We start from the raw sequence: 26,684 nt of genomic DNA, 5'->3' as shown, positions 1-26,684 counted from the left end.
GTCTCGGGCCACAACGATTCTCTCCAAGTAGGCACATCAAAACTTTCTGCCAAAATGACCCACTCAAACAAGCTGCTCACCCAAGCCAAATTCGAGGAGCACAAATGTAGGTTTGCCCGCACGGGTCCCACAAGGTTGGCATGCATCAGCGTCTCGAGCTGTGACGATCCGCACAACACTTTGTATAACGTAGATATCATCTACAACTGAGTGTGCCAAATATTTTTTGTCACTTTGGATTCTACATTCTCCTTGTTAGTAAGATTTTTTCGTGTTTATTTTCTAAAACATATGAACGTTCTACTGTCTCACATATTATAGTCAAATGTTAGACAAAAACTCCTCTGGAGAGGAAACATATTGGTGCCAAAAAACGTGCACTCGCCAAGAATAAAATAAAAATAAAGGACAGACATTTCAGGCCCCGTACGGGTCCCTTGATCACAATGAAGATGTAAGCATGGGCGCACGGCTATTTATGGGCGAGGTGGCGCAGCGTTTGGCTGTATATCTCGGGAAGGTTACCCTGCGTCCTGTTTATCGTGTGTCTAGTTGATTGGATGTAAAATGATTCTAAAAGCAAATGGGCAGATAAGTGTTTCTCTTTTGCGATGACGGCTGCCAAGTCCCAGTCAATGATGCGTCCGGTTAGTTCGTGATGTTCCTCCAGGGTGTTCGGCCTGTGTGGCCCTTGGCGACGTCATTCATGTGTTGTTTCAAACACCATTTAAAATTTCCGCTCTCGCCGATGTACAACACGTTACACTCCTTGCATGGTGTCTTGTATATCACTCCCGGGTAGACGTCTAGTGCTAAAATCCTGACATTGGACAATTTTAGCAATCTTTATTTAAAAATTAAAATTAAATTATGGGGTTTTAAGTGCCAAAACCACTTTCTGATTATGAGGCACGCCGTAGTGGGGGACTCCGGAAATTTCGACCACCCAGGGTTCTTTAACGTGCACCTAAATCTAAGTACAGATCTTTAATTATTTATTGTGTAGTGCTTTGTTGACTATGATGAGTTTACAAAGTCACAAAGTCGCTAGAAACCAGAAGGATGAGGTTTAGACAAATCCATGTACAGTAAAACCTCGCTAAACCGTACCCGCTTAAACAGTAGTTTCGTTTTAAAAGTAGTAAAGGCAAATTCCCGACTCAGCAGCCATTGAACATAATGTGTTTTGTATCCGCATAAACCATACAAGCTTATTGCGTATGTATGGGTTAACATGTAGTGCTTCCACTTTTCGTCACACAAACAAGGCGGTGCGTCGTCTCCATCGGGCAGCCAGGCAGAACAACAAGCCTCAGAGATCAGAACAACGGCCTCCAAGCACTCTGTGCGTTTGCGCGTGAAGCCACATCAACATCAACATCATTTCGGCACCGTGCATGGCGCCATGCCAGAGAGCATTGTGGCGTCGACTCGCGTCATGCCGAAGCTCGGATAAAAAAAGATGCCGGGTTCTCAGCATAAAAGAAAAATTAGACATCTTTCGTGCTATTAACGTGACACGAAGAAGCCGGCGCTGGCACGCGACATGGATCTACTGTTGATTATGGTGTGTGGCATTTGGAATGCGAAGAAGTTGCTCGGCAGTACTGCTGCGACCGCGAAGAGATGTTCGCTACGAGGTTTGACTTTTCGCCATCGTTGCCTCCGATGTTGCCGAAGTGTTGCCTAGCGCGGAAAGTGACAGCACAGGCGATTCAGGCCCGACAGTGGCAGAAGCTGCGCGTTACGTCAGCCTCGTTAATGCAATCGTTGCGACAAGAACAGCACCCCACAATGAAAAGGTGCCCCACGACTTCTGCAACACTACTGTGCCTGTGCACGGAGAATATGCAACGCCAATGTGCCACGCAAGTGTTTGCCGAGAAGAGGGGGCTGTCTGAAAAGCTGGCTCGCAGCTTCAGTAAGTTTGAGGCCACCGTTGTCGCTGCTAGGCCGCCGCGGTACCAAACGAAAATAATACTTTTGTCACGCAGAGGGAATAAATACTGCATGTCTTTTCCTCTTTCATTGCACTCTCTCTGAGTTCCGTTTTTGATAGGTAAGTGGGTGATCTCATGCTGTTTCGGTTAAGCAGTACTACCGTTTAGTACGTACTTTTTCCGAGCTCTGGCCAACTGCGGTGTAACGAGGTTTCACTGTACCTGGCCCAACAAATTCGATGCTGGCTGAACCGTCCCCATTGCAGCCCCCGTAGACACTAGCACCACAGTTGCCTCTGCTAATTACTGTACGAAACTCTATGGCAGAAACAAAGGTGGGCAGCCAGCGCTTGCCTGACTTTTACTCACTTTGCTCTTTACGCCCATGTTGGCTGCGATAGGTGTGCAGCACAAATCCGTGGCTGTGTTCCCATACTCGTCGTAGATGGCAAAGTGTACGGCTAAGCGGACGGTGGCCATCTTAAGTCTCGCTGCAATTCTCACTTAAGGGAAATTTTCTCTCGCTAAAAATGCACAATGTATATGGAAGGCGAAGGTTAAAGGGGTGGAGACATCAAAATTTTCGTTCATGCGTTTGTTGATTCAAACGTTGCGTCATGCTTCAGGGAGCACGATACACACAGCGGGATTCATATATATACAATAAATAATTTAATAATAGCATTATTATACCGAGCGATTTCGGTTTTGGTTTCTGGGCTCCGGGGGATGCCATGATGTCACAGAGGAGGAAACGCCACATGGCTTGGTCACGTGGACCACAAAAAATAGTGACGTAAGTAAAACTATGCTGCGTCATCTGCTCGCGCATACGCGTGCTCTGCCAGCAGAGGTCAACAACTGGCGATTCGAAGTGCATGTCGCGATGATTATAATTATTGCGAAGAGCGACAACAATGGTAATAAAATATTGCGGCTTGTGAGAGTCGGTGATTCATTCCGAAGCGCCGTAATTTAGCTTTGAAGTAAACCGGAAAAGGCCTAGCAACGATATTGGCGGCACCGAACGATCAGAGGCGGTGAAGCTGCCGTCGGTGCCAGAGTGACCACTCCTCGGTCGCTGATTGGCCGCTTCGCCGTACGGCTGCCGCACAAATGGATCTCGGGCCCGTCCTCTCTACGGCAAGGAAATCTCGCCGTTCGCGAGCAAAACCACCGGCGCACGGGGGCCCGCGAACGGCAAACGGTGTGCGGCGAGTTTCCGTGCCGGTAACGTGGACGGGCCCTCACATTGAGAAAGGCCAAGTGAACGAGAGACCGCTTCGAGCTGCCGAACTATGCGACTATGCGAGGAGAGAAGCGGACAACATGAACGCCGCATATCCTGGTCCCTTTCGGAGTCGGCCGGCTAGTGTTACACTCAAACGTGTAAAGGCCCATCCGCACGGCAACTCGCCGCACGCAGTTTGCCGTTCGCGGGCCGCCATGCAGTGTTCGTGTTGTCCACTTCTCTCCTCTTCTGTCCGTGCCAGCACGCCTTACCCCTACTTTGCATTAAGAAAGGATTTCTATATGCCTGTAGCTCGGTCATAGTGGAGGCTATGCTCGGTCGCTCGGCTCAGCAGGCTCCGTAATCGGCATTTCATCGCTACTCATCATACGTCACGTTTTTGTGCTAGTGTGCTATGACGTAAATATTTTCGTTTCTCCTCTGTGACGTAGTAACTGCCGCGCTAGCGATGGGTCTCGACTACGAGAAGGAGTTTTTAATGACTTTTTGAAGCTGAATTAAAATTATTTTGAAATGTTTGCAGCGTCCAATACCTCGTTCTGGGTGTCCTTGCATACGGAAGCAGCCTACAACATGCTTTTTATAGCCACAAAATTTGGTGTCCCAACCCCTTTAAACAACACTGGAGCACTCCTATGGAACAGCTTACCATCAGAAGTTAAACAAGCAAAATGTTTTTCAATATCAGTGCAATCCCATTATCCCTCACTAGTATTATCTGCATATAGTTTTCATCTCGATGGTGTACATATGTTTACCTTTTTCACTTTCAGTGTATAATTTACTAAATACAAATTCCTTTCTGTGGGTTTCTCATAGCTATTACACATACCCTGCCTTGTGTTTATGAATGAATGTTTATGTATGTATGATTTATTGATACTTTTTCGTATGCTGTTAAGATTGTGAGTTATAACTAGCATGGATCCCAACTAGCCTTGAGCTAGGGATTCAAATGTCCTGTTCAACATTTCCTGTGTACTTTCCTATTTTGAATAAACTTTTCTTGAAACAAAAGCATCAAAGTAGACAGCTTCGAGAAGACAGCATCGAAGTCAAATACGATGCAGGCTACTTTCATGTTCAGACGAGATGACGACTGAGCCAGACACTTGAAAAATCGACAGGAAGGTTGTCTGTGCACAATAAAACGTAGACACATGATCCTATGCCCTTAATGTGGGCCCAGCACCTATCTGGCGGACAGTATGAATGAACAGCTACTGTTACTTTTCCAGATCTTGCCCTGGTTTTGGATTGCGGCAGCAACGGCAAGGAGCACTCATGAAACGCACAGCAAAATCTTGCTTCATCATACCAGCAACGAGACAATGGCTGTGTCAACCAATTTCAGCACTCAAGCTTTCATCTGGGCTAAAAATCTCGGCTTCAAAAGTTTTGTTCAGTATCACTTTAAAGTATTTGATATGTAGAATGAATGTCAGTTTTGAGTCCAGTATGATGCCGGGAAATCGGCTTTGTGCTTGCAGGTAATGTACTACCAGAGAGCTCCAACAGCAGGGTCGGGTACCATTCCTCTTATTCTAATAAGGACATGTACTTTTCCGTGGGCTCAGCTTAAAGGGGTTTTCACTAGCCCCTTTAGGCACTTGAATTATTTAAGCCATGCTGGACATGCCATTCGCATATAGCAAGGGTGCACAATTTAAAACCAATCAGAACATTATCTACATATGCAGAGTTGAAGATTGTTCGTGGGATAGCCATGCACAAAGAATTTGCTTTCACAATTAACAGTATACAGTTAAGCACACCACCCTGTGGAACACCAGTTCTCTGGGCGAAACACCAACAAAAACTGACCAACCCTTATATGAAAGGTGCACTTAGAAAGGTAGCTTTCGGTTATATTTAACATACTGCCATGGAAACCCATGGCGGAAAGGTCTCGGAAAATAGAAGTGCCATGTGGAGTCGGACGTTCCGGCAGGCAAGTTGGTTCATAGCTTTAGTTGCTTCTTATAACTGTGCGAAAAAAGTGAGGTCACAAGAAACACACAGCACACCACAACCCCACATCACTAGTGTCCTCATTTCTTTTCATGCAGTTATAAGAAACATCTAAAACATGTGGAGGCATACTTTCTCCAAGTCAAGAAATAAACAGAGACAACTGTTTATGTGTGAAGGCATCCCTAATGTTTGCCTCACTGTGGACAAGATGGTCTGATGTCGAACTTCTTATGGCCACACTAGTAACACTCTAGTATTCTGCTGCTTTCTAGGGCACAGATGACACGCTGGTTTACCAACTTTTCAAAGAGCTTGCACAGACAGCTTGTCAAAGCTATATGTCTAACTGCTGGGTAAGGATGGCTCCTTGCCTTGTATAGGGATGACAATAGTTCCTTTTCAAGAAGATGAAATGTACGCAGCAGCCCACATGACATTAAATAGAGAGAGGAGTGTTTTTTGTGTTTCATTTCATAGATGACACAGTCACCACCTGATGCTGAGCTGTCGCAACAAGTGAGAGATGCCTACAGTTCAACTAGACTAAATGGGCCATCGTAGTGCTCATTTTATGCACATCTGCATTCAAGACACTGTCGCTCTGCACATTCTTTGAACATCAGGAAAGTTTCTATGTAGTGCGATGCACTGAAGATTTGTTCGAAGTGTTCAACCAGAAAATATGCCTGATCTTCCACGTGATCAACTTGTGTATTTACGAAGTGATGAGGGTATGACTGTCAGCCTTTTCATTTATTTACACCGTTCCACAATTTCGTTTCATCTGTGTAAAAATTTATACTGGATATATACTTTTCCTACACTCTCTCCTTTTGCACATCGACGTGTTCTTCTGCCCTGCGACTTAATTTGTTTAAAGTTGATGAGGTTTTTGGCAGTCAAAAGATTATGAAGCAATCCCCAAAGTTTTTGATTTTCGCGTGTGTTCTGTCATTCGTAGTTTCACCAAGGGATGCGACATTTATTACCTGGTTTGTTAGTTTGATACATTTTGCAGCAGCATCAATAATAAAGCCTGTCAAAGCACACAGCACAAAGCAGCAATATCTTCTTGGCTTAAGTATGTAATCTCTCAAGATTTCAAGATAATTTGAGACATCTTGGCAAACCAACTCAGCCACACCAGTAAAAGTCACTTGCCTTAGCAAATACAGTGAAGATTTCAGCAAGGCCACCATTGCTTATCCAGATTTTACCACCGTTGAGAATGTAGTGCTTCCCATCTGGAGACAGCTCGGCCCGTGTCTTGATAGACTGCACACAACATGGCCCCAAACAGAGAACACTCAATAGATGGCATGCATGAAAGTCTGCCGCACTGCTGAGACTTTGTGAAACTGCTTACGGAATGCCAGAAGCTGTATAGTGGATAATTTCATAGACACCTTGAATGTCCGATGGTTCTTAGCTGAGCTAGTTGGCACATGCTACCACCTGGGAAACCAGCAGATCTCTCCTCCAAAAATAACTTTGAATGTTAATTATCTTGAAGGATCGTATAAAAGTCAGAGGGTCATTCCACAAGAGATCAAAAGTGTGTCCGCTTTGTATTCTTGTTTTGTCCGATTTTTTTGTTTCTCATGTAAGAATACTCAAGCTGCGAGAAAGAGAAAATTTTATTCCCGAAAAGCATTCCCAGCAAGCCAAAAAAATATTCGAAAGTGGCGGCATGAGCGTCCTCCTATTGATTACCACAATACTTTCCGATTTCACGGCCGAATTAAATGCAAACTAAGAACGTTGTGCCGAAAAACATTTCTGCTCATTTTATTTATTATTTTTATTTATACAATGCTGCGAAATACAGGTACAAGCAGGGTGTGTACAAAATCATTTGAATAGAATAACCACAGCAAGTTGGGCGAGTTGGTGACAGAACATATTCCTCGGTGGGAGTGGTGTGCACTATTCCACTTTTGTGCAGCAGGAAGTACTTTGGGCAGGCGGGACGCTGCCTTAACATCCGCCTCACGGAGCACCAAGCTGTGATCAGGAATTCAACAGGCTCGAATCTGGCTGCGCATTGTTGGCATTGCCCATGCAAACCTGATTGAAAAAAACGAAATATTGTAAAAAAATGGAAATCAAATCAACTGCGAGATTGTGGAGGCCTACTTCATGCATGATACCTCAGGCTTGCGCATCAGCCAGACTTCGCTCTGCATGATAAAGAAACGAAGTTTTTCAAAGGCAAGATAGGCTGACAACCTTTCACCACTTGTAAGCATCACTTCATCACTTGATCCCTTTCTCTGCATATTTAATCCCTTTTTTGAAAAAAGTAAACCAATTGCTAGCCCGTGCTCGTATCATCCACTTATTTTTGCCGTTCATCTGGGTTGCGCTACCCAGCCTGAGAAATACATTTGAATAGACACAGCAAAAAAAAGTAACATATGTCAATCAGTCGTAGGTACAACTAGGGATGGCATTGAGTTCCAGTCATTATTAGATTGTGGAAAAAAAAATTCTTGAATACTTCAGTACATGCAAAATATGGGGTTAAAGTGTGAGACTGGTGGAGCCAGGTGTGCCTAATTGTTAAGGGTTTATTATATATTGATAGCTCAATGATTAATTTATTACTAATAAGTGACAAAAGAAAGCCAAGGTGCAATTTTTTTCTTCGTAAAGCTAATAACTGTATACCATTTGTTACCATAAGCTCCGTGAGAGAATCATACTGTGAAAATTTAGGAAAAACAAATCAAACTGCCTTTCTTTGTATTCTTTCGAGCTTCTCAATGTTAACTTTGGTGTAGGGATCCCAGTATACATGTATACTCAAGTATCGGCCGAATAAAGGATGTGCAGCAGACATGTCAGAGTAGACAGCGTTTACGAAAGGCTGATATGCATATATTGTCAATATGAATCTTCCATGATAAATTGTTAGTAATGGCGACTCCCAAGTATTTGTAGTTAGTAACCTCTTGTAAGTCTGACAAACTTAGCTTATAAGTGTGCACTAGTGGGTTTATTTTACATGTATTTTGTAAAATAACACTTTTTCCGTGTTCAGAAACATTCCCCACATGCTGCACCAATCCAATATGTTGTTAAGTTCAAGTTGATCATTATGGGAAATTATATCTCTGCACAAAACACAATTCTCAGTAAATCATCTGACGTTAATGTTTGAGTCAACTGGATTTACGAGATCATTAAAGTACAAAAGGAAAAGTAATGGTCCGAGTACACTGTGTAGCGGTACCCTCGATGTTAGTGGAAGATTCTTGCCTGTCGATTACAACATACTGTTTACAATTCCTCAAGTATCAGTAATCCAATGCAGAATAATAGATGGAAGCATGGCATTTTTTAATTTTGTTATGAGTGAATTATGAGGTACATGGTCAAATGTTTTGCTAAAATCTAAAAGAATCATGTCTACTCGTCCGTTAGAGTGAAAGAAGACCGTTGAGCATCCTTTTCTGAAACCATGCTGGTGATGTGTTAAAAGTTATGTTTTTCTCTAGAAAGTGGTTCATTTGTTTAGTGATGATATGTTCAATTAATTTACAAAAAGACAATATTATAGAAATAAGACTATAATTTTGTACAAGACAGTCTCCTTTCTTAAACATACAAATGATTCGGGGTGTCTTCCAGTCATCCGGTAATTTGCCATTTGCCAGCGATGCACGGAATAATACGACAAGAAATTTCGGAACAGTTTCTGCATAGTGACGCGAAATAAGTTGGCACGTGATGACACTGGCCCTTTGAGGCGAGAACGAGGAAGTTCGTGGTTGCGCGCACGCTCTCCGAGGAACAGCCATTGCTAAAGGCAGCAGTTTTTTGTCCATCTGTCGCTGGTGAACTATTTTAGCTAGTACTAGCTGGGTGACATTTCTGATGGACGTGCCAGGTACGGTAGATATTAGATCCCCGGAGCATACCCCAGGCCTAAGCCCGGCGAGTAGTTCAGCCGAACTTACCCCTGTGCAGGTACCTACCAGCCGACGTCTCCAGGGACTCCAGCCACAGTACGGTCTGCTACCAGAACGAACTAGAATGACGAACCAACCACCTCCTGGCGCTATTGCAGCATCGCACATGGTTGTCAATCACACCCGGATGCCAACTCCATTCCACGGAAGTGCTTCAGAGGAAACTGGCTTGACTATTTTGATGGGTTTGCCAACCTCAATGACTGGTCCCACGAGCATAAGCTATGCTATGTGTACTTTGCTCTTGAAGATTCCGCGAAAACATCGTCTGAGAACCATGAGGCAACATTGACATCACGGGAAGAATTTCATCAGCAGTTCCTCAATGACTTCACCAGGGTGGACAGGAAGGAGAGGGTGGAGTTAGCAATGGAGGCGAGAATTCAAGGCCCAAATGAGCAAGTGACTGCACACATATAAGACATGAATCGGCTCTTCAGATGTACGGACCCTCCTATGACTGAAACACAGAAGGTGTGCCACCTAATGCACAGCGTCAATGAGTAAATCTTTGCTGGCCTCATCTCAGCTATACGCATTATCACTAACACTGGCTTTTTCACGAGTGCTACTCCACTACTTCGTGAAAATAACATCCTTGTTGCAACAAACTTGTTCAACTATCATCTAATAATTGTTTTATAAATTACCTACTAAATAGCTTTCACACCAATTCATTGATTCCAGGCACCTCATCAATAATAATAATACCAGGCTTGCACCTAACTCCAATTTTCTACTACCTATGCTTCATTCTAACTATGGAAAAATGACATTTGCTGCTATAGAACTGTGGAATGGTTTACCCGTCAGCCTTAAATCTTCATCCTTTCGTACATATAGTCATGCCCTTAAGCTGTTTTATATGTGTAACTAAGTTTACGTCATTCATTACAGTAATTACAGACAGTAATTCATGACAGTTTTTTTTATGCACTATAGGCTTGTATACATACAATTTGTTTTCATTGATTTTAGTTTTCTATGTTGTATTTTTGCGATTGTGTTCATTTCTTTTAATTAGCTTGCTCATCTTTAATACATCTCTACATTGTTATCATTACCCGAGGGTACCGTTGCAGTCTCTGACTTTGGGACCTTCTATCTTACCAATTCATTGTATTTAAAGAATAATAAACTGAAACTGACTGCAGGTGCAAAGTTGTCTATCAGATACCGCTAAGCTGTGAAAAAACTTATACAGGTCAAACGGGACAGTGTTTCAATGAAAGAGCTTGTCAGCACAGCAGTAACCTAAAGAATGGCTGCGGGAGTCATTTAGCAGGACATTGTAGCAAGTGTCCCTGCACTCCCATATTTGAAAAAACTAAATTCATAGGAAAAGGAAAAGATAAGAAGGAAAGGGAAATAATAGAGGCCTGCTACATTAGAAATGAAGGAGATAAATGCGTAAGCGCTCCCTCTCTTGCCTTGTCGGGAAAAGAAACAGCTTTTTTGGATGAAAGATTATGATGTTGCTGATTTGCAGATGTTTTCGCGACTGGTGTACGCATACCTATAATGAAAAGGTATAATATGGCTGGAGAACTTCAAATAAACTTCCAGTTGGCAGTCAGCGCTTGTGTGTGGTATTTGTTTCCTCGTGTCCTCATTTTATTCGCACTGTTTAACCTCAGTTCTAGCCTTGGGTGTTCTTGTAGACTTCACAAAAGAACCTGATTTTCTTAAACATTTGATCTTACTCAAAAAATTAGATGCATATGGAATCCGTGGTATTGCACGAGGACTATTAGCATCTTATTTAGAAAATCGACAACACTATGTCTACTTCAATGGTTTCTTTTCAGACAAAAAAAACAATAACATCAGGAGTACCTCAGGAAGTATCCTTGGACCACTTTTATTTAACGTCTATTTGAATGACATTATATGTATTAATCCGAACATTAAACAGATAATTTATGCCGATGACATGAGTATGCTTTTCTCAGCTGCCTGTCCGAATGACCTAATTTCTGAAGCAAATAGCTCACCATCAGTTTTTGCATGAGTGGTCATTAAATGCATTAAAAATAAACACGGCCAACATAAAAGCCACACTTTTCCGTCCGAGAAATAAGAGCGTTTTTATAAATGCAGATCTTTTGTTAGGTAACTCAAAAATAGAAATACTTCACGCATTCGGAACTCTTGGCGTTATGTTCAATGAGAACTTAATGTGGGACAACCCCATGGAACATGTTGTTTCTATGATTTCAATGTCGTAGGAGTTATGTACATTAATAAAGAGGTGCTGCCTGTGCAGGTCAAGGTTATTCTTTAGGATACATTATTTCACTCTCATATCAGTTGTGCACATTTCATTTGGGCAACTATGACTGTTACAAATTTACGTAAAATTCTTAAGTGCAGAAAAGAATGTTGCGACATGTTCTCGTGTTCCTCAAGATCACCCATCTCTGCCTTTGCTTGAAAAGTTGGAAATTATGAAAATTACTCAGATGTATCCATACCACCTGTGTTTAACATATAAAAACGATGTAAAATAAAACAAACTTTCTCTCAGCTTTACTTCTTTGTCAAAGAAAGCTCCTTTATATAATACACGTAGTCGGGAAATTCGGAACTTAAGAGATGTGTAGAACTACTATGGACAGCAAATGATGAAAAGAAAACTGCCAAACTTATTGAATCTTTGTCACAGATATGCTATGCAGCTAGAAAATACATCAAAACAGCAGTTAAAATTGTTTTTTTTTTACCTTAGGTGTATTTCCCTGAACATTGTTCTCGTTTGTGTAATTTGCTATGCATATCATAGATTTCTGTCTGTCTTTGACTTGTTTCCTGAACTTTTTTTGGGTGTAAAATTTAGTGATAAATGTTCGTGATATGCCCTTATGCAGATGTTAGTGAGCCGCTGTTGTGTGTATGGGTGTTTACATATGTCTTCCAGCAGTGTCATGTAGATATAAAGCAATTACTACAGTTGCATGTTCACACGTTTGGGAATGTGCATATTTATATGCCACAAAGATGCTTGTAGTAGTAGGTGTTATTTTTGTACAATCAAAAATGTGTTTTCACTTTTGGTCGATAGCTGAACTGTCTGCCTTTATGAAATGTCTTTGTTTTCTTCATTTTTTGGGGGGGAGGGGGGGACTAGTGTTGCCTGTTCCAGCTTTTGTTCCGTTACCTCTCCCATCATGTTGATGGAAAAAAAAAATAAAGGCTGTTATTATTAAGATGGTGGCTTCAATGGTGAAACATCAGAAGAAAGGTGGACATACCTGTTCAAGTCGTCAATCGCTTCTTCCTGAAAGAACGCCTCTTCTGCTTCATCATGGATGTCATTAGATGAAGAAAAGCAGTGCTGGCAGACCTCGTCAGTGTCATGAATATCCTCAGCCTCTGGCAGTAGCTTCCGCAGGGAGGCAACATTCAAAACATTTACGCGACGAACATTTTTTTTTCTTCGCAATCTTCTTGTGAACGCATAAATAATCGGCACAGAATACTCGGACCAAGCTATAAGCTGCATGCATCGCGTGTAGTGAACAGCTAGATTAAGTCAAAATGTCTATACTGAACAGCACTGAACTCTTTCTGTCGCTTTTTCTGTGTGACTGCCATGAATGAGCCTCCAGAATGTCTCACGGTTTCAGGTTTGATGAACAAGGTCATCAAAAGCTTTTCGCAGTGAAAACATGTGGGTCACACTCATTATTGAAGCACAATGTCTGTCTGGCACCATCAGTGACCTCTGCTGTTCTCGGCGTGGAAAAGCGCGCCAACAAGGTGCTGACAAAACATCATAAATTAGGCAGCTTCGGCAGCCTTTGGCTCAGTCATGTCGCACTGCACTTTTCTGGACAGCCGGAATGCAGAGGCGAGTGTCGAGGTAAGACAGGAAGACGTTATTTGTGAGCGACACGGAAAACGTTCGATAATGGGAAACGAAAAAACTAGCTCGAGAAATGACTTGGATAAGTTTTTAGAAAGGCACAGTGTGAGTCACACATGGTGGTGCCAAAGAAGGTTCCAGTATCCACTGCATGTGGGGGATGAGCAGCAGGCAGTGAAGTAGCACCTTTATAATGGCACACCTCTGATTATGGAAGCGGTCCCTCGCTTACGGATTAGACTGCCTTGGCGCCGCTTCATCATCATCACCATCAGCCTAATAACGCCCACTGCAGGGCAAAGGCCTCTCCCATACTTCTCCAACTACCCCGGTCGTGTACTAATTGTGGCCACGTTGTCCCTCTTAATCTCATCTGCCCACCTAACTTTCTGCCGCCCCCTGCTACGCTTCCCTTCCCTTGGAATCCAGTCCGTAACTCTTAATGACCATCGGTTATCTTCCCTCCTCATTACATGTCCTGCCCATGCCCATTTCTTTTTCTTGATTTCCACTAAGATGTCACTAACTCGCGTTTGTTCCCTCACCCAATCTGCTCTTTTCTTATCCCTTAACGTTACACCCATCATTCTTTCCATAGCTCATTGCGTTGTCCTCAATTTAAGTAGAACTCTTTTCGTAAGCCTCCAGGTTTCTGCCTCATACGTGAGTACTGGTAAGACAAAGCTGTTATACACTTTTCTCTTGAGGGATAATGGCAACCTGCTGTTCATGATCTGAGAATGCCTGCCAAACGCACCCCAGCCCATTCTTATTCTTCTGATTATTTCAGTCTCATGATCCGGATCCGCAGTCACTACCTGTCCTAAGTAGATGTATTCCCTTACCACTTCCAGTGCCTCACTACCTATTGTAAACTGCTGTTCTCTTCCGAGACTGTTGAACATTACTTTAGTTTTCTGCAGATTAATCTTTACACCCACCCTTCGGCTTTGCCTCTCCAGGTCAGTGAGCATGCATTGCAGTTGGTCCCCCGAGTTACTAAGCAAGGCAATATCATCAGCGAATCGCAAGTTACTAAGGTATTCTCCATTAACTCTTATCAATCCAGGTCTCTGAATACCTCCTGTAAACACGCTGTGAATAGCATTGGAGAGATCGTATCTCACTGCCTGATGCTTTTCTTTATTGGGATTTTGTTGCTTTCTTTATGGAGGACTACGGCGGCTGTGAAGCCGCTATAGATATCTTTCAGTATTTTTTAGATACGGCTCGTCTACACCCTGATTCCGCAATGCCTCCATGACTGCTGAGGCTTCGACTGAATCAAACGCTTTCTCGTAATCAATGAAAGCTATATATAAAGGTTGGTTATATTCCGCACATTTTTCTATCACCTGATTGATAGTGTGAATATGGTCTATTGTTGAGTAGCCTTTACAGAATCCTGCCTGGTCCTTTGCTTGACAGAAGTCTAAGGTGTTTCTGATTCTATTTGCGATTACCTTAGTAAGTAGTTTGTAGGCAACTGACAGTAAGCTGATCAGTCTATAATTTTTCAAGTCTTTGGCGTCCCCTTTCTTATGGATTAGGATTATGTTAGCATTCTTCCAAGATTCCGGTACGCTCTAGGTCATGAGGCATTGCGTATACAGGGTGGCCAGTTTCTCTAGAACAATCTGCCCACCATCCTTCAACAAATCTGCTGTTACTTGATCCTCCCCAGCTGCCTTCCCCCTTTGCATGTCTTCCAAGGCTTTCTTTACTTCTTCCGGCGTTACCTGTGGGATTTCGAATTCCTCTAGACTATTTTCTCTTCCATTATCGTCGTGGGTGCCACTGGTACTGTATAAATCTCTATAGAACTCCTCAGCCCCTTGAACTATCTCATCCATATTAGTAATGATATTGCCGGCTTTGTCTCTTAACGCATACATCTCATTCTTGCCAATTCCTAGTTTCTTCTTCACTGCTTTTAGGCTTCCTCCCTTCCTGAGAGCTTGTTAAATTCTATCCCTATTATAGTTCCTTATGTCAGCTGTCTTACGCTTGTTGATTAACTTCAAAAGTTCTGCCAGTTCTATTCTAGCTGTAGGGTTAGAGGCTTTCGTACATTGGCATTTCTTGACAAGATCTTTCATCTCCTGCGATAGCTTACTGGTATCCTGTCTAACGGAGCTACCACCGACTTCTATTGCACACTCCTTAATGATGCCCACAAGATTGTCATTCATTGCTTCAACACTAAGGTCCTCTTCCTGAGTTAAAGCCGAAAACCTGTCCTGTAGCTTGATCTGGAATTCCTCTATTTTCCCTCTTAGCGCTAACTCATTGATCGGCTTCTTATGTACCAGTTTCTTCCATTCCCTCGTCACGTCTAGGCTAATTCGAGTTCTTACCATGCTATGATCACTGCAGCGCAACTTGCAATTGTTGTATTCATATAGGAGGTTGTGGCCAAGTACTGCACCAGGGTGGCCAATGCTGCTCTGGTGAGAGAGTGCGTTACCGGTTCTGGTCACCAAGATCAGGCCGCACTCCAGGCCTGTTTATGTAATTTTATCCACACGCGCTTTTTTTTTTTTCATCCGGTGGAAAATTGCGCGGCACCGGGATTCAAACCACAGTCCTCTTGCACGTGAGGCAGATACTCTACCTCTTCGCCACCGCAGGAGTTCGTCACCGCCACCGCAGGCAGGCGCCACTTATAGGTAATTTACTGTGTGCACCAGGCGGGTTTTGGCAAAGTTAGCCAAAACATACACTCACGGTGTCTCGCATGACAAGTGAAAAATAGAGCTGTAAGTGTGATGCCCTCAAAGGTTCTAGGCTGCAAACTCAGTACGCCTTAGCACTTTAGGGGGCGGCAGCCCCCACACCACACATGCTAGACACAAATAAATCTGACAATACATTTTTGATGATACCATGCTGCCAGAGTGAAGTTCTGAAGCAGCAAAGAAATTCAAACTAGATTTGCGTACAATGCAAACTGACAGACAACCAGCAAAGGTACTGAAGCCATCAGACTCAACATGGTCCCGTTATATTTTGTGAATAAAGCAAATGAAGAATATTATCACACCACATTTTGCCCAACATAAGCAGACTTCCATCCAACATTTTTTTAAAAATTGGAACCAGGGTTCTTTTTATTTAATTTTTTTGAACATGAGTTTGAAAAAACTTGTTCATTTACCTACTTTTTTTCTTCTCTTATGTTTTATATAGGTAGATATCTTGCATAAACGTTGCAAAGAGAACATTCTATGACACTTTCCACAAGTTTGCGTGCAATAGAAATCACGCCAAGACGCATCAAAGTTGCAAAATTTTTTTGATTCGGGCCATGTTGGGAATTTTATTAAATTTTTTTTTTGGATGGCGCAAAAAATACATGGAGCTAATTTACTGTGAAGTGTATTAAAATGAGCAGAAAAGGTTTGACACAATGTTCTTAGTTTGCATTTAACCGGTTTTGAAATCGGCAAATATTGTGGTATGCAGTAGGAAGACACTCACACCAAATATTTTTTTTCCTTGCTGGGAACACCTTTTGCAAATAAAACTTTTGGTTCCGTGCAGTTCGAATTTCCTACATGACATATAAAAAAAACAGTCTCAGAATGGTTTGGGTGCTAGTTGGTACGGATCATTCATATTTAAGAAAAACAGGCAAAATAAAAATATCAAGCGGACACGCATGATTGATCTCTCGTGCAATCACTCTAAAGACAAAAGCAACCATGACAGTAACTTACCAGCTCTTTTGGAACTCCTCTGAGTAGATACCATTACACACTCACTGATGTGCATAAATTGACATGTGGTGCAGGTTGAGTAACAGGACTAACCATTGCATCTGATCCACTGCCAGGCTCAGTGAGGCAGTAGGCAGCCAGCTGCTCACCAGCGGCCAGGCCGGGTAGGTACTTGCGCTTCTGCTCCTCAGTGCCAAAGAGCAGGATGCCTTTGAAGCCAATGGACTGCACGGCACCACCGAGAAGTGGTCCACAGTTGACACAACACAAAGCCTACCAACTGCATTTTCATCTGCACCAAGGCAAAACAAGCTATGCCACGGGTTCAACCATAATTTACAAAATCCACAATGAACTCGTTTGCTTTAGACATTTCAAGCAACACCCAAACCAAGCCACCTGCAGAGAGTGCAATGCCCTCTCTTTAAATGATGACCTGTACTAAGCATCACTAGATACATCCAAGCAGCCACTTGCGGAAAACAAATGTTGTCACAATGCTGTAAAAGTGAAAGTATAGGAGAGATGCCTCCCTCAGAGTAAGAGAACAGCGTCGCATAGTAGTGGCATTACGCAGGCTCCCAGGTAGAATAAAAGTGTAGATCAGCAATACTTACTGAACACTTACTGGTGTAGCTGCAAAGTAATGTTTGTTTTTTCCTGTAATTTCTTTTTATTCTTTTGTTTTGTATTGGCATTGTACTCACCCCCTCGTAATGCCCTCCGGGTCTTGAGATTATACAAATAAATAAATAAATAAATAAATAAATAAATAAATAAATAAATAAATAAATAAAATGAAATAGCTTATCGGGTGAAGTTGTGGCTGTAAACAAATCAAACAACTCGGCAGCAGTGAAGGCAGCAAGCACAGGCGTGGGTTGAATGTTGGCCCACTCATTTGTTCTTTATAACTGCCACCAACATCTCTTGAGCGTGCACATAAAATGTATCAGATGAGCCATATACGTAAAAGAATGACAGCTTTCCGGCTGCATGAACGATCAGACATTGCTAGCACATCACTGTGCTACAACAAAAACGCAATAACAAATTGGTGGCGAAGGTGGCGGTCAGCACAGTGTCCGGTAATGCTAAAAAAACTTCAGGTGCAAGACATGGACAACTTCCGGTCATGCGTGATGACTTTGGGACTCCATGAGAAACAACTTCCTAAAAGAGGGGCCAGAATCCCAAGGTGACCTCATAGGATTTGAAGAAGCAGCGAAGCAGCCTCTCGTTCAGACTGCAGAAGCGAAACAGTGTCTATACCACATAACATGGTCACTGAGCACGCACTCTTGGGTACGATGACGTAGGTCATAATGCCGAACATCTGTGTGTTGTTGTTCGACACATATTCAGGTGAGCTGGAAGGTCTCCTCGGCACATTGAAGAAAGCTGCAAACGTCCTTGCAGACATCCTGTATGTTGTCAATAAGGGGCAACAGACCTGGGATGAAGTTCTTGTACAATAAGGTGCAGCAGGAGAATACGCAGATGTCTTCGTTTGAGCTAGTTTGCGGCTGATGAGCTGCTACTATGTTGGACACTTCGATAGCTTTATATAGTGCAGTGGCACGTTAATGGTGCGCAGTACTAAAACCATGTCGAAAAGCAAGGTTCTGGGGTTTTCACCCGTGCAGTATTCCAAGGGCATTTATTGTGCCTGTGACAAAGAAGATCGGCAGCCTGAAAAGCCCCGTTGCCATTGCGTGGCATGTACCCAGTTCGTTCGCTGGCTGCACCCTACCTACTGGTGCTGAGTTTGTCGCTGCTGCTCTACGAGCCGAATAAACCCCCCTTTACAATTGGTGGAGCTGCTGGGTACAACCAGAATTCTGGAACTTCATAATCGGACACTGCAGCCCGTCTTCATAATGCCGGAAAAAGGACCACCACCACCACAACCACAACCCGCTGCCCCGGTGACTACTGTGGTCTGCCCCGGCCCATTGCGGCAATGCGACCCTCCCATCTTCAGTGGTACCGAAGACCATGACGTAAAAGACTGGCTCGCTGACTACGACCGGGTGAGCATCCACAACCACTGGGATGACACCAAAAAACTTAATTACGTGTCGTTCTAATTGAGCGGTGTCGCCAGCGTGTGGCACCGCAACCACGAACGTGATGTGACGACGTGGACGGCCTTCAAGACTAACGTGACAGAGGTATTTGGGCGCCCCGCGGTTCGCAAGCTTCGCGCCGAGCAACGTTTGCGTGGCCGTGCACAACAGTGAGGGGAGACATTTACCAGCTATATAGAAGATGTTGTTGACCTCTGCAACCGTGTTGACGTCGCAATGGCTGATGCCGAGAAGATCCGCCATATCTTAAAAGGCATTGAAGACAACGCCTTCCAGATGCTGTTGGCGAAAAACTCCGACAGTCTGTGCACTCGTCAGTCTCTGTCAAAGCTTCGATGAACTGCTCAAACAACGCATAGCCACCCGCCAATCTACACCTCAGACCACTTCAATGTTGAGCTTGGCTGCTTCCCCGGATAACACTTCGCTGCTGTTACAGATCAAGGAGTTCGTCCGTGAAGAGGTGGCTCGTCAGCTTTCCTTGATTCCACTTGCACACGGCCAGCCGAGTACTTCGTTGGCGCCCGCTCTCCAATCTGTCATCAAGGAGCAGGTAGCCGACCACTCCCCTGACGTACGCCGAAGTCGCCATGAGGCCTGCGCCCCAGACCTACGGCCCCCTTCGCCCACCTTTGCGTCCCCCCGTATCCCCTCCAGTCCGTCCACTGGTGCACTATGCACGACCTCAAGACCATTGGCGCACGGAAGACAACCGTCCGATTTGTTTTTATTGTGGCCGTGCTGGACACGTGGCACGTCACTGTTGCCTGCTTACACTGAACGTCCCGAACAATGTGCGTCCGTATGCGCCACGTTTCCAACAACACCGCAACTATTCGGACGCCTTTGAATCTCCTTCTGCCGTCGACACCGCATTCTCCGCCGCTCGCCGTTCACCTTCTCCTCGCCGCCGCTCGCTTTCCCCCATGCACCGGCGGCGGAGGCCTTTGCGCCAGGAAAACTAAATATCGCAGTTCAGGAGGCGAGAACTGCGGTGCCAGCGAAATGTATAAGGCCTCACACTTCCCCGAAGAACGTTATCGAAGTCGAAATAGAACGAACATGGACACTAGCACTTGTCGACACCGGCGCTGCACTTTCAGCGATAGATGCCCGTATTTGCCACAAGATAGGAAAAGTGACGACGCCGCTTTCTGGACTGTCTCTTCGAACTGCCAACGCGCAGCACGTCCAGCCATCCGGCGCCTGCACTGCTCGTGTCGTAATTAAGGAGGTCCTCTTTATCATAGAATTCATCGTGTTGCCATTATGTTCACCCGACGTCATATTAGGTTAGGACTTTCTCTCCACACATCATGCGATCATTGACTGTGCTCGCGCCGAAATAGAGCTGTTTCAGTTTTCGACTGATATTATCACGGACCATAAGGACCATTGTCGCAAAATCGCTGTTTCAGGAGACACCGTTATACCTGCCTGTTCTTCCACTCTTGTCAGTATCTCTTGCGAATCTGTAGATAACGGCACAGTACTCTTCGCTCCGTCCGAACTCTTAGTTCGCCGCCGTTCACTACCACTGCCGTTCGCCGTCCTCAAGTTCAAAGCTGGCGCCTCTCTCATGTGCGTCTCAAACCCATCGGCTGAACCAATTACATTACGTCGCCGTGAAAGCCTTGGCAGAGCAGAGCCATTGACCTTATCTTCAATATTTGACACGATGGACGACTCCACTTATCTTGCTGCTCTCGAGGCATCGCCACCTCAGTCACTGCCGTGTTCTTTTACGCCAGCTATTGCCAGTGACCTTACGACGACGCAGTGCGACGAACTTCTTCACTTATTCCAATGCTTCTCTTCGTCTTTTGAGTGCCAAGCAACATCACTAGGCCGCACAACGACTGTTTCGCACACTATCGACACTGCGAGCCATGCACCAATTCGACAGCGTCCCTACCGAGTATCGGCGACTGAAAGACGCGTTATCAATGACCAGGTGAACGATATGCTCAATCGCGGTGTCATCCAGCATTCTAGTAGTCCTTGGGCATCCCCAGTCGTCCTAGTTAAAATGAAAGACTGGACCATACAATTTTGCGTCGATTATCGAAGGCTTAACAAGATTACCCGAAAGGATGTATACCCGTTGCCACGTATTGACGACGCACTTGACTGTTTGCAAGGAGCGGAGTTCTTTTCCTCCTTAGATCTCCGCTCTGGCTACTGGCAGGTGCCCATGGCTGACGCTGACTGTTCGAAAACCGCGTTTGTAACACCAGACGGCTTGTATGAATTCACCGTAATGCCGTTCCGTCTGCGCAATACGCCCGCCACCTTCGAACGCATGATGGACGGCATCCTACGCGGCCTGAAGTGGCATATTTGCCTCTGCTACCTCGATGACATTGTCATCTTTTCTCCTGATTTTCCGACCCATCTTCAGCGTTTACGTCACGTTTTGACCTGTCTCCGGAATGCTGGTCTTCAGCTTAACTTAAAAAAGTGCCGATTTGCAGCTCGAAAACTGACTATATTAGGCCACGTTGTCTCCAAAGAAGGCATTCTTCCTGATCCTGCTAAACTTCGCGCCGTATCCGAATTTCCGAAGCCCACTAACTTGAAAGCACTATGCAGCTTTATTGGCCTATGCTCTTATTTTCGACGTTTCGTCCGCAATTTTGCTACTGTGATCACACCACTAAACCAACTTCTCCAACGCGACAATGAACTTTCTGCTTGGTCGGAAGCCTCTGATGATGCCTTTACGACTCTTCGTCACTTACTCACGTCTCCGCCAATCTTGCGCCATTTTGATCCAAGTGCACCTACAGAACTTCACACCGACGCCAGTGGTGTCGGCCTTGGTGCCGTGCTCGCACAACGCAAGAACACTAATGCCGAATACGTAGTCGCTTATGCCAGTCGTGCCCTCACGAAACCTGAGGCCAATTATTCAGTAACAGAAAAAGAGTGCCTGGCTATCGTATGGGCTCTTCAAAAATTTCGTCCATATCTCTACGGTCGACGCTTTGACGTGGTGACGGATCATCACGCTCTTTGCTGGTTGTCCAACCTAAAAGACCCGTCGGGCCGCCTCGCTCAGTGGGCCCTCAGAATCCAGGAATATGATATCCGTGTCGTCTATCGCTCTGGACGCAAACACGCTGACGCCGATGCCCTCTCGCGCACCCCAGTTACTTCAGACAGCAGCACTTCTACCGACAGTCATGACATCTCACCACTTGACATCCTGGACATGGCATCGGAGCAACGAAAAGACCCATGGATCATCATGATATTCGACTTTTTGTCAAATCCTCCAGCAACTTCGGCACCTCGAGCGTTACGCCAACAGGCGCAGCATTTCACAATCCGGGACAGACTTTTATACCGCCGCAACTACCATAATGACGGCCGGAAATGGTTCTTAGTGGTGCCTCACCACCTACGACAAGAGTTCTGCTCCGCTTTTCATTCTGACCCACAGTGTGGTCACGGCGGAGTGTCAAAAACTTCCACATGGCTTCGCCTACAATATTATTGGCGAGGGATGTACACCTTTGTCCACAAATATGTACGCTCTTGCATTGCCTGCCAGCAACACAAATGTGTCCCACATCTCTCCACTGCACCTCTCCAACCACTTCCCTGCCCAGCTCAGCCATTTGACCGTGTCGGCATTGATATATACAGGCCTCTTCCATCTACTGGCGCTGGCAACCGATGGATTGTTGTCGCCGTAGATCATTTGACATGGTATGCTCAAACCGCCGCCTTGCCTGCAGCATCAGCAAAAGACATCACCTCGTTCATTTTAAACAACTTCGTTCTCCGCCATGGCGCCCCTCGTGAACTGTTGAGCGATCGGGGCCGCGTATTCCTCTTGGACGTCCTGCAGTCACTCCTATCTGAATGCCAAATTATTCACCGCATTACTACTGCTTATCATCCACAGACCAATGGCTTAACAGAACGATTCAACAGAACTCTTGGTGACATGCTATCAATGTATGTTGCATCTGACCACTCCAACTGGAACCTTGTACTTCCGTTCGTCACTTACGCATATAACACTGCCTCTCAAGCCACTACCGGATTCTCACCATTCTTTCTGCTTTACGGCCGCAATCCCTCCAGCACCATTGATACGGTTCTCCCGTACCGGCCGGACCCTGCTGAATGCTCACCTGTTTGTGCGGTTGCTCAGCACGCCAAGAAATGCCGACAACTGGCCCGTTCTTTAACGTCTGCTCAACAGTGCCGCCAAAAAGAACGCCATGACCTCAATCCTCCCCCTCAACTCTTCCCCGTCGACTCACTCGTGTGGCTTTGGGTCCCGCCTGTTGCTGCTCCTGGTTTTTCATCCAAGCTCCTCCCGAAGTACCACGGGCCCTACCGCGTGGTTGCACAAACATCACCGGTGAACTACGTGGTCGAACCCGTATCGCCATCTTCCGATCTGCGTCGTTGGGGGCGAGAGACTGTGCACCTTGACCGGTTGAAGCAGTATTATGATCCGCTCACCTCTTCCTAAGTCGCCAGAATGGCTACTCTTCAATTCCGGGGGTGATTGTAACGAAGAAGATTGGCAGGCTGAAAAGCCCCGATGCCATCGCGTGGCACGTACCCAGTTCGTTCGCTGGCTGCGCCCTACCTGCTGGTGCTGAGTTTGTCGCTGCTGCTCTACGAGCCGAATAAACCTCCCTTTACATGCCTTTTATATACTAATGCTTGCTAGCCGAATTGCTATCCACAAAACATGGCGATAGGCGTGCAACAAATCGCGGAAGTCTGAATCACCGTGACTGGATAGCAAGCGAATATGTTTGCCCCACGCGGAACACCAATGCCTGGTCATTCGCATTTATGGTCACGTCAACGGTCGTGCGTTCGAACAATCGTGTTTGTCCATTCCAGTGTAGGTTGTGCAAGACGGTCTAGCAGAAGCAGGAATCAGCGCATGCGCAAAACGTACGCGCTACTTGCAGACCCTGAGCCAAAAAAGGAAGAGCCCTGTCGCACTCAACCAACCCCGCCGTTAGGTGGCGCTAGCAGCGCCACACACTCACCATTTCTCGTAATGCGCTGCAGCTCGACTGACCGCTGCCGGCACTAGGCAACATGAAGCCGGATTACCAGGAGAAGCGACACATACGGGGAAAACAACATATCTGGGGACGTGGTAGAGTCACGCATCCGCACAAGGTGCAAAGCTTGTCTTTATTGAGTGCTGTCCAACTCTTAGGGCACCGCAGTAAAGCTAGCTCTGTATATGCAACAGTTTTGCATGCCCTCCAATCATGCGGCGTTCCACTACTGCTATGTGTTGCCAGAGCGTGGCGTGCTATATCTTGGAAGCTGGGCTTTTCACATGCTAGGGTGTCTTCACTTTTCCACAAACAAGTAGAATGTGGTGTGCATGGGCTGAGATGCATGCTGTTGTAGCTTCAAGGGGGCGGCCGGACGAAAGGGTTACGGCATGAGGCCTAAACGGCCGGGGCGTGCAGCGCCGCAAGAAAGAGCCGGACTGCTTCAGTCGGGGACCAGACAAAGAATGCTCTTTTATTTCTCCGAGGGGAAGCAGGAGGCAACTTACAGCGTTTGGCGCTAAGTGGCGCCCTGATGTAAAGACCCAAAACCGAAACCGGGAGTTACCACAGGATACCACATCACCTCTCCCTTGAAAGGAAAAATGCTCTACTCGCTCTCCTCGCAACAAAAGTAAGTCACGAGTCAAAGAACACATGTTAGCAGTGTAACATACATGATAGTGATGATATCTTTACACAATAGAAATTGATATCTTTGGCTTCCCCATTTAAAAAAGACGCACAACATGAAAACTGAATATGAATTATTGCACTCCAGTTCTGCAGTTTCAGTACCCGTCTTGGGAGGACGAGATGCAGCCTTGCACACACGGATAACAAATGAAAAAAATTCACAAAGTACAAAAGTAGATAGTACAAACATCTGTGTGCCCCCCCGGGACAGCACTGATGAGTGGCTCATTCGCCCTGAGCTTGACTCGAGACAGTCTCTGTGGCTGTCGTGGATTTGGCATTGTGCGTAAAAGCACTTTACACACCATAGTCCCCCCATAAGAATGGTAATGACTTTTAATGTTAAAAACTTTTTGGCATGAAAGACCAATTAGTATGGCGGTCAGCACCGTAGTAATGATGTGCGTACTGCACGATTACGCTACAAGAAACGTAATGTCTCCCCTATACCAGTAGTAACTGGAAGAAAAGGTGGGAGACAATCGTCAAGGGACGGGTAGTCACTGGAGTGACTCTTTTCAGTGAATTTTCCAATAAAATCCTGTAGTGCAGGGAATTTCACAAGTTTGGATGCATTCCATCGTTTGCCATTTTCAAGCGTGAAAGTATTGCGACTTACCCTACGGTAAATCTTAAATGGTCCCGAGTATTTAGGATCGGACTTTCTCGAGTTACGTACTCGGACAAGATCTCCTGGACGAAATTAAGGGCATTTTAATGCACGACGATGGTCCACGTACGTCTTAACACTTTTGGCATAAGAGCCGAATTCGCATGCAATCATCTCCTTAATAGTCTGGAAGCTATACTCGGTATCCTGATCCCAGACAAAGGGTTGTCCTTGCTCTACCAATTCATCGTACTGCGGGATCAGTTTAGCGTAGTATCGCGTGACACCGAGAAATGAATGCAGCGACTTCTTGTCAGTTGGCTGCGGTGCCTCAACAACTGACTGAACTTTGTTTTGCAGCGGCGAAATACCGTTTGCAGCGTAGACTTGCTCACGGAGAACCAGAGGTTGAGGACCTAGTTTTGCCGAGACTGGTTGCATTGAAGCTCGAAGATTAATGAAGTCCTTTGCAAGTCCCGATTGTCCTGAGTACGGCTGGGCGAACTCCGAGGGAGCGTTGTGCGGGAGAGACGGAAACTGAATGCTTGGGTCAGCTGGAACTCCTGACACCTGTTGGCATGTAGCGAAATCAAGCTGCGTACGAGCAGGGGACTGTCAATGCTTTCGGTTCCTCGAACGGCAAACTGAAGTGAAATGTCCTACTTTTCCGCATGCACGGCAGGAAACGTGCTTGGCTGGACAGCCTGGATCAGATGCGATGTGGTGAGGTGAACCACATCGGTAGCAATGGCCCGCGATGTCTCGACTGGGTTCGCGGAGTTCAGGCCGCGCGCCATGTTGGTCGGCCTCCCCAGGTTGCGACTTTCCACCATGCCGCCGAGCGCCATCTTGAAGCCGCCGGTTCGAGGGAGAAGGGTGGCGGGAACCGCCATCTTGCACGCCTGGGCGAGGAAGGTGATGGCTGTCGACGCCATCTTGGCATTGCGTCGAGACGCGCTGAACAGACGAGCTGTTAAAGACTTCAAGTTCTTTGTGAACTTGTACAGTTCGTCCAATTTCCTGGGCCTTCTTGAGCGTGAGGGACGCTCCTTCGTATAGCAGCCGTTCTCGTACTCTTTTTGATGCGACGCCTTGGAGGATTTGGTCGCGAAGGGATTCGTCATGCCAAGCGCCGAACGCACAAGCAGGCGCTAGCCTTTGTAGCGCGGTGACGAAGTCCTGGAAGGTTTCCCCAGGTAGTTGCTTCCTGTCCCGGAAGATAATGCGGTGCACCAGGGGATTGGTGCATTCTTCGTAGTGCTGGTCGAAGATGTGGAGAACGTCTTCGAACGTAGTACGCATCTGGTCCGTCTGCGACGCGAGGTCGTAGTAGAGACGCTGCCCCTCGAAGCCTAAGTTACTCAGTAAAATGGCTTTCTTCCTCTCATCTTGTAATGCATCGCATCCGGTCGCCTGAAGAAACGTGCAAAAAGAATGTTCCCATGTGAGCCACGGTACCGGAGGAGTACCGGGTAATGCAAGGAAAGGTGGCATGGGTGGTGCGAACACCATGCTGGGC

General features: G+C 45.6%; 1 protein-coding gene across 1 annotated transcript in view; it reads right to left on the bottom strand.

Annotated features, from left to right (window-relative positions):
- Window positions 1–26,684, bottom strand: part of LOC126539741 (very long-chain specific acyl-CoA dehydrogenase, mitochondrial-like) — a 250,060-nt gene that overhangs the window by 130,132 nt on the left and 93,244 nt on the right. Inside the window, exons 6-7 of the mRNA XM_050186588.3 lie at window positions 16,818–16,949; window positions 6,328–6,441 (exon numbers count right to left, since the gene is read on the bottom strand). Of these exons, the coding sequence (XP_050042545.1) occupies window positions 6,328–6,441; window positions 16,818–16,949 (246 nt within the window). The remainder of the gene's footprint in view (window positions 1–6,327; window positions 6,442–16,817; window positions 16,950–26,684) is intronic.

This window comes from Dermacentor andersoni, chromosome 2 (assembly GCF_023375885.2).
Source record: "Dermacentor andersoni chromosome 2, qqDerAnde1_hic_scaffold, whole genome shotgun sequence".
Lineage (NCBI taxonomy): Eukaryota > Metazoa > Arthropoda > Arachnida > Ixodida > Ixodidae > Dermacentor > Dermacentor andersoni.
Note: the sequence above shows the minus strand (reverse complement) of the source record. Positions and strands in the feature narration are given on the sequence as shown.